This window comes from Manihot esculenta, chromosome 10, assembly GCF_001659605.2.
Source record: "Manihot esculenta cultivar AM560-2 chromosome 10, M.esculenta_v8, whole genome shotgun sequence".
Taxonomy (NCBI): Eukaryota; Viridiplantae; Streptophyta; class Magnoliopsida; order Malpighiales; family Euphorbiaceae; genus Manihot; species Manihot esculenta.
This window is the reverse complement of record NC_035170.2, coordinates 14,579,089-14,587,042: the sequence shown is the minus strand read 5'-3', so window position 1 is coordinate 14,587,042 and position 7,954 is coordinate 14,579,089. Positions and strand designations below refer to the sequence as shown.

Sequence of the window (7,954 nt, the reverse complement as noted above, 5' to 3'; positions counted from 1 at the left end):
GTTAGAAGAAGCAGGCTTTATTAGGGAAGTAATGTACCCACAATGGTTGGCAAATCCTGTGTTAGTCAAAAAAGCCAATGGCAAATACAGGATGTGCATAGATTTTTACCGACCTAAATAAAGCCTGCCCCAAAGATTGTTACCCCCTCCCTGATATTAATAAAATGGTCGATTCAACGGCCGGATTTGATTATATGTCTTCTTTGGATGCTATGTCTGGTTATCACCAAATCCCAATGGAGAGAAGTCGGATGAGGAGAAAACCTCATTTATAACTGAAGACGGGACTTACTGCTACAAAGCTATGCCTTTCGGATAAGAAACGCCGGGGCAACTTACCAACGATTAATGAATAAAATCTTTAAGAACCAGATTGGCAGGAATGTAGAAGTGTATGTGGATGACATGGTGGTTAAAAGTTCAACTTTTCAACAACACATAGCAGATCTAAGGGAGATATTTGGGGTGTTAGATCAATACAGAATGAAGTTAAACCCAGCAAAATGTGCTTTTTTCATCAGGGGAGGAAAGTTCTTGGGATACATGGTGAGTGGAAGAGGCATTGAGCCTAATCCGGAGAAAGTAGAAGCCATATTGAATATGCCAGAGCCGACCTGCGTAAGGGACGTCCAGAGATTAACCGGGAGAGTGGTGGCGCTTAACCGATTTATGTCAAAGTCAGCAGAAAAGTGTTTACCATTCTTCAAAAAGTTGAGAAAGGTACCAAACTTCGAATGGACGGAAGACTGCCAAAAAGCTTTCGCGGAACTTAAGAAATATCTTAGCTCGCCTCACGTGCTCAGCAGTCCCATAAAAGGGGAAGAGCTTCTGATATATTTGGCAGCCTCAGAACAGGCAATCAGCGCGGTACTAGTAAGGGTAGAAGGAGGAGAGCAGAAACCTGTTTTCTACATCAGCAAGGTACTTAGAGACACTGAGGTCAGGTACTCGAACATTGAAAAAATTGGCTTATGCCTTGTTGTTAGCAGTCCGGAAATTCAAAGTTTATCTGGAAGGCCACCAAGGAGTTGTGATGACGAACCAACCCTTAAAGAAGATCCTACGTAGGCCGGAAACTTCAGGACGGATGTTAGCATGGTCCGTGGAAATCAGCCCCTACTGTCTGGAATACCGACCTCGGACAGCAATAAAATCTCAAGCGCTGGCTGACTTCATAGCAGAATGCTCATTCAACGAGGAGAAGGAAGAATCATCCTCGGAGATGCCTAGAAAGGAAGGAGAGCGAGAGCTTTCCCAAGAATTTAGCTGGAAGCTATATGTAGACGGAGCATCAGGATCTGAGGGCAGCGGCGCAGGGATAATGCTTAAGGGGCCGGAGGGTTTCAAAGTGTGTTATGCTTTACGGTTAGAATTCAAGGCTTCTAACAATATGGCCGAGTACGAGGCCTTGGTGAATGGGATGTTGGTAGCCTCGGAAGTAGGGGTAACCGACCTCGAAGTAAATAGTGACTCTCAAATGGTGATCAACCAGGTAACGGGGGTATATCAAGCCAGAGACCCCATCATGCAAAATTATCTTGATAAAGTAAAAGCCATAGAAGCCGAGCTCGCAGAACGGGGAGTTATTGTCAGATTTCAAAGAATACCTCGGGATGAAAATGAGGAGGCAGACCTGCTTAGTCGATTGACCAAAGAAGAATTAGAGCAGCTCCCTGACGACGTATACATACAGCATATCCGCACACCTGCTTTCAAGAAGACAAACACGGTACTGCAGGTGGACCAGAGCCCAACTTGGATGAGCCCCTATCTGAAATATTTGGAGAAGGGCGAACTCCCTGAAGATAAAGACGAAGCCAGAAAGATAGCAGCTCGAGCTGCCAATTACCAAGTAATAAGGGGAACTTTGTACAGAAAGGGGAAGTCCAGCCCATGGCTCCGGTGTGTAAGTCCGGAAGAAGCTGCAAGGGTAATGGAGGAAATACATAGAGGCCTATGTGGGGCTCACGAGGGAGCAGGGACATTAGCTAACAAAATATTCAGGCAAGGATACTACTGGCCTACTGTTAAGAAAGAAGCAGAAGAGTTTGTCCGAAGGTGCGACGTATGTCAGAGATTTGCCAATGCCATCAGGACCCCTGCCACTCCTCAAGCAAGCATATCCAGTCCATGGCCTTTCTCACAATGGGGAATTGACATCCTGGGACCTTTCCCCAAGACTACGGGGCAAAGGAAATTTGTAGTAGTGGCTGTGGAATACTTCTCGAAATGGCCAGAGGCAGAAGCAATAGCAACAATCACAGCCAGAAAAATGATAGATTTTGTATGGGGGCATGTCATCTGCAGATTTGGCATACCTAGAGTGCTTATCTCAGACAACGGCAGACAATTTGACTGCAGCACCTTCAAAACCTTCACGACGAACATGGGCATATGGCATAAGTTCTCCTCCGTGGTCCATCCTCAGACCAATGGTCAAACGGAAGTCACTAACAGAGCAATCCTCCAAGGATTAAAAAAGCGGCTGGACGGTGCAAAGGAAAACTGGGCAGAAGAACTCAATAGTATCCTATGGGCACTCCGAACTACTCCCAGAGCACCCACTAAGGAAACACCGTTCGCACTCGCTTACGGTACAGAGGCCGTAGTTCCAGTTGAATTACAGATCCCCACTCATCGAGTTCAATTTCTCAGTGAGGACACCAATGGGGACAAGTTAAGAAGCAACCTGGATGCTCTTGAAGAAGTTAGGGAAGAAGCACAAGTCCGAACTGCTGCTTATCAACAACGAGCGGCAAGATATTATAATCAAAAGGTCAGAGAAAGAAGCTTAAAGGTGGGAGACCTGACTTTAAGAAACTTGGAAGCTACAGGAAAAAGAGCAGCCGCAGGCAAGCTAGCACCGACCTGGGAAGGTCCATTCAAGGTGACAAAAGTGGTTAAGCCCGGGGTATACCGAATTGAAGATATGCAAGGAAACCCCGAGCCCCACGCCTGGAACATCCAGCACTTAAAAAGGTACTTCCCTTGAAATATATGTAAAGAAAAATATTGTACTCTGAAAGGCACAAATAAATAAAATAACGCCATTCTTTACGCAATGATGTTATCTCCATTAAGAGTGTTACTTCTCTTTGAAAAAGAAAGAACAAAACTAGAAGACCTCCTTGAGACATAGAGACCTCCTGGAGGTAGAAGACCGGGATCCCCAAGATCTCCCGGACACAAGACCAGGATCCCCAAGATCTCCTGGCAAAAGAAGACCTCCTTGAGACATAGAGACCTCCTGGAGGTAGAAGACCGGGATCCCCAAGATCTCCCGGACACAAGACCAGGATCCCCAAGATCTCCTGGCAAAAGAAGACCTCCTTGAGACATAGAGACCTCCTGGAGGTAGAAGACCGGGATCCCCAAGATCTCCCGGACACAAGACCAGGATCCCCAAGATCTCCTGGCAAAAGAAGACCTCCTTGAGACATAGAGACCTCCTGGAGGTACAAGACCAGGATCCCCAAGATCTCTTGGCAAAAGAAGACCTCCTTGAGACATAGAGACCTCCTGGAGGTACAAGACCAGGATCCCCAAGATCTCCTGGCGAAAGAAGACCTCCTTGAGACATAGAGACCTCCTGGAGGTAGAAGACCGGGATCCCCAAGATCTCCCGGACACAAGACCAGGATCCCCAAGATCTCCTGGCAAAAGAAGACCTCCTTGAGACATAGAGACCTCCTGGAGGTACAAGACCAGGATCCCCAAGATCTCCTGGCGAAAGAAGACCTCCTTGAGACATAGAGACCTCCTGGAGGTAGAAGACCGGGATCCCCAAGATCTCCCGGACACAAGACCAGGATCCCCAAGATCTCCTGGCAAAAGAAGACCTCCTTGAGACATAGAGACCTCCTGGAGGTAGAAGACCGGGATCCCCAAGATCTCCCGGACACAAGACCAGGATCCCCAAGATCTCCTGGCAAAAGAAGACCTCCTTGAGACATAGAGACCTCCTGGAGGTAGAAGACCGGGATCCCCAAGATCTCCCGGACACAAGACCAGGATCCCCAAGATCTCCTGGCAAAAGAAGACCTCCTTGAGACATAGAGACCTCCTGGAGGTACAAGACCAGGATCCCCAAGATCTCCTGGCGAAAGAAGACCTCCTTGAGACATAGAGACCTCCTGGAGGTAGAAGACCGGGATCCCCAAGATCTCCTGGCACTAGAAAACCTTACTGAGACATAGAGACCTCGGTGAGGCAGAAGACCAGGATCGCCAAGGTCGTCCCGGAATTACAAGACCAGGATAGGTCGTCCCGAAATTACAAGACCAGGATCCCCAAGATCTCCTGGCAAAAGAAAACCTTACTGAGACATAGAGACCTCGGTGAGGCAGAAGACCAGGATCCCCAAGGTCGTCCCGGTATTACAAGACCAGGATAGGTCGTCCCGGAATTACAAGACCAGGATCCCCAAGATCTCCTGGCAAAAGAAAACCTTACTGAGACATAGAGACCTCGGTGAGGCAGAAGACCAGGATCCCCAAGGTCGTCCCGGAATTACAAGACCAGGATAGGTCGTCCCGGAATTACAAGACCAGGATCCCCAAGATCTCCTGGCAAAAGAAAACCTCCCTAAGACATAGAGACCTCAGTAAAGAAGAAGACCGGGATCCCGTAGAACTCCCAGAAAAACAAAATCAAGGATAGCCGGTGAGGCCCCAAGGTCACCCCGGCACAGCCAGGATCTCGTAAGACCTCCTGACGGTAAGAACAGTTGGTGAAGGACTTCAGGGCCCCCCCCCCCCCCAAAAAAAAAAAAAAAAAAAAAAAAAAGGTCGAGCTCCCAGCTCGGACCAATAAGCCCAAAACCGAGCTCCTAGCTCGGATAGAAGATCAAGATACGAAAGCCAAAAACAAAGGCCGAGCTCCCTCCATAGAAGAACTCATAAATCCTTAGGAGGATACTGAGGCTATAATCAGAAGCCTAAATCAGTTTATTTAAAATAAATATACAAAGTCACAACGAAGAAAGAAGGACTAGAAGTCAAAAACTAGCATGACAGTTGCCATCAAATGGGTACGAGATTTGATCTCTCAGACGACAGCTAAGAGCTGAACTCACAACTTAAGATTAATTTAGAGCTTCTGAATAAACATATGCAGTCTACATTACACATACGAAGAGTAAAGATAAATGTCAAAGAATATGAAAAACAAAAAGGAAACTAAGATTCCATTAATAACTATTACAATTTATTTCTCCGGTGAGGAAGGAGGATGAATAGTCCTTAAAGGACTTACATCAATAAGAACACCCTCACTATTTCTATTTACAGCCACCCCTGAAGGAAGCTCGGTGTCCTTCGGACCAGAACTCTCAATAGTAGGGGCAATTTCTGACCCAGGATGAAGGCCTTCTTTCACAAAATCAAGATCGTCCTCCTCTGACCCTAGCTCGGATCCCTCTGAAGAAGACTCAGCTGGCCGATCTCGGTCCCTCCGGCAATCTCCTCGGGGCAAAGGGAAATCATCCTCCCCGTATAGCACTGACTCGCCATCTGAGTCCACTTCGCGCCTACGAAGCTTAGCCAAAGGAATATCAGGAGCCTGTCTAGCTTCTCTTAAACCGCGATTGTAGCCAGTTACATACATGCGGTAGGCCTTATCAAAGATAGCTTGTTTCATTTCACTAGAAGCTTTATACTCATCAAGATGTTCTTCACAAGCCTCGGCTACAAATTCCTCAAACTCAGAAGAATCTTTGTAGTCCTGCAGATGAGCTTCACAGGCCCGCTCAATTTTACCCTTTAGCTCATCAGACTCCTGATACTCCGCTATGTACTGATCGCGCTTCAGCTGAGCCTTCCCTTCGGTATACTTTACCACCTCAAGCAGGGCTAAACATTTACGTTCCAAAACTCTGACTTCATTTTTCAGCTGTTGTTGGCGAAGGTCGAACTCTTCAGCCGAGGAAGTCAAGTCTCTGATACGATCAGAGCTTGTGCCCAACTCCTGCTCAAGGACCTGCACCCGAGCTAAGGCCATCTCTTTCTGAGCCTTTACTTCCTCCAGATGAGTCTGAAGTCCTTCGAGATCAGCCTTTAAGGCATCAAATTGGCGCTGGACTTCAGCTTTCTGGCTAACGGCCTCATCTCTCTCCTTGAGAGCCTCTGTCATAGAGGACAGCTGCTCTAGCACTCCTCTACAGCGAACCTCCAAGGTAGCTGCCCTCTCATCAGCCTCCTGGAGAACATTGCGAGTCCGAGACAACTCATCTTCTAAGGACGAGGTATGCTTTGCCGTCTCGGCTGTTTTCTCTTCAGCCTTTTTGAGGGCCTCCAAAGCAGAATGCAATTCCACCTGGAGGGACTGGATCTGCTCCCGAGCAGCTACCAAATTGCCCCTCGCATCACTGGTGGCAGATATATTCTCTTCTAGACGTGCCTCTTCAATTCGGCGATCCACGGACTCCCGAAGGGAGCGATCACGGATATCCACCTCCATCAAGAGGCCCGTCACCTAACATGAAAAAGCAACCGTCAAGAAAAAGAGACAAAGCAAACTGAAAGGAAGGGGACAAATGACTTACCATTAGAAGCATCTCCCTAATGGACGATCCGAGCTCCTCACGAGAGCGAGACTGGAAGGATGTTTGCTCCTTGGTAGAGCTGGCTAAAAGGCCGGTCAGAGCAAGAAGGCGTGGATCCGAGGCCTCCGTGGCTCCACCGAACATTTGCTCCCTAAGAAGGTCGGCAACAGCACTGGCCGGAGACTCGGATGTAATACCCGACGTCTTCAGAGAATTGCCAGGAGAAGGCAATGAAGGGTCAGCCGCAACACCTTTCCCTTTCCCAATGGGAGGAAGAGCTGGAGAAGATCCTGTGGCAACCCTGGACTTCTTCCGGGCAGGAGAGGAGGCAGATTTTCCAGAAGAGGCTGGGCGCTTGCCCCCGGTCTTTGTTGGAATGCCCTCAGAACCCTCAGGTTCAGTCCTCACAGGGGCAGGGGCACTTTCACCAGAAACCTCTGGACTTTGATCTCCTAGGAGGATGATCTCCATCCCCGTCCCAGAAGTCTCCTTGTCTTCAGCAGGGGACTTAAACTTTCCCCTCGACACCCCCTCAGTAGAATGGGCAGCACCCTGTCCCACTTGTTCAGTAGACTTTGAGCTCAACCCACCACGGCTAGAGGGCCGAGCTGATTTAGTGCTGTGAGAGCTCGGCTTGGAAGCTCTAGAAGAAGCTTTAACAGGAGGCCAGCTGACCTTCTCGGAGGAAGCGACCTGAGCTAGCTCCATAGCAACCTCAGTTACAGAACGCCCATCCCCGAAGGCGTCAAAAATTGCGTGCATATTCTCCCGAGATAACTCAAGGTTCTTGGGGAATTTGATGCCGTCCATTTTAACCTCAGAAGCTGCAAAAAACAAGAAGTTATACAGAATCAGCATATTATCTGATAGTCTTCGCAACGAAGAAGCAGAATAGCCGGACAAAGCACTATACCCGTGTCCTGGATATCCCTAAGGTTGGACGCAAACATACACTTCTCGACATCATACTTCCTCTCAACGGAAGTCAGTCGAAGCAGCCCAACCTGCTCAATAAGACTCAATTCGGGCAGATCGTTACAGCCCGGAAAGATCTCCCCCCAACTTAGGTCCACATCCCATGATCGGCAGGACCCTAGTTTCAGCTCCGCCACAAGGAAATTCTCTATCCACCCCTTTATAGAATCCTTGTAGCCTGTAAGAAGAGATAGCCCATTGCGGGGGGAAAAATAATAGAAGTTCTGCTTCGCCCTAACCAGGCGGAAAAAAGTAACAAACAGACAGGCCGTAGGTGTGAAGCCCCAACACAGACAGATAGACTCGAAACAGGACATGAATAAAATAGAATTTGGGGATAACATTCGAGGAGTTACCCCAAAGTATTCAAAGACCTCAACAAAGAAAGGGGAAAAAGGAAACGGTAGACCAAATTCTCTCTGCTTTAGGAAAAACACT

At 48.1% G+C, this 7,954-nt stretch overlaps 1 protein-coding gene across 1 annotated transcript in view; it reads right to left on the bottom strand.

Moving 5' to 3' along the window:
* The window catches only part of LOC122724818 (golgin subfamily A member 5-like), a 130,174-nt gene extending 122,871 nt beyond the window's left edge, over nucleotides 1–7,303 (bottom strand). Inside the window, exons 1-2 of the mRNA XM_043960679.1 lie at nucleotides 6,710–7,303; nucleotides 5,943–6,471 (exon numbers count right to left, since the gene is read on the bottom strand). Of these exons, the coding sequence (XP_043816614.1) occupies nucleotides 5,943–6,471; nucleotides 6,710–7,303 (1,123 nt within the window). The remainder of the gene's footprint in view (nucleotides 1–5,942; nucleotides 6,472–6,709) is intronic.
* Between the last annotated feature and the right edge of the window lie 651 nt (nucleotides 7,304–7,954).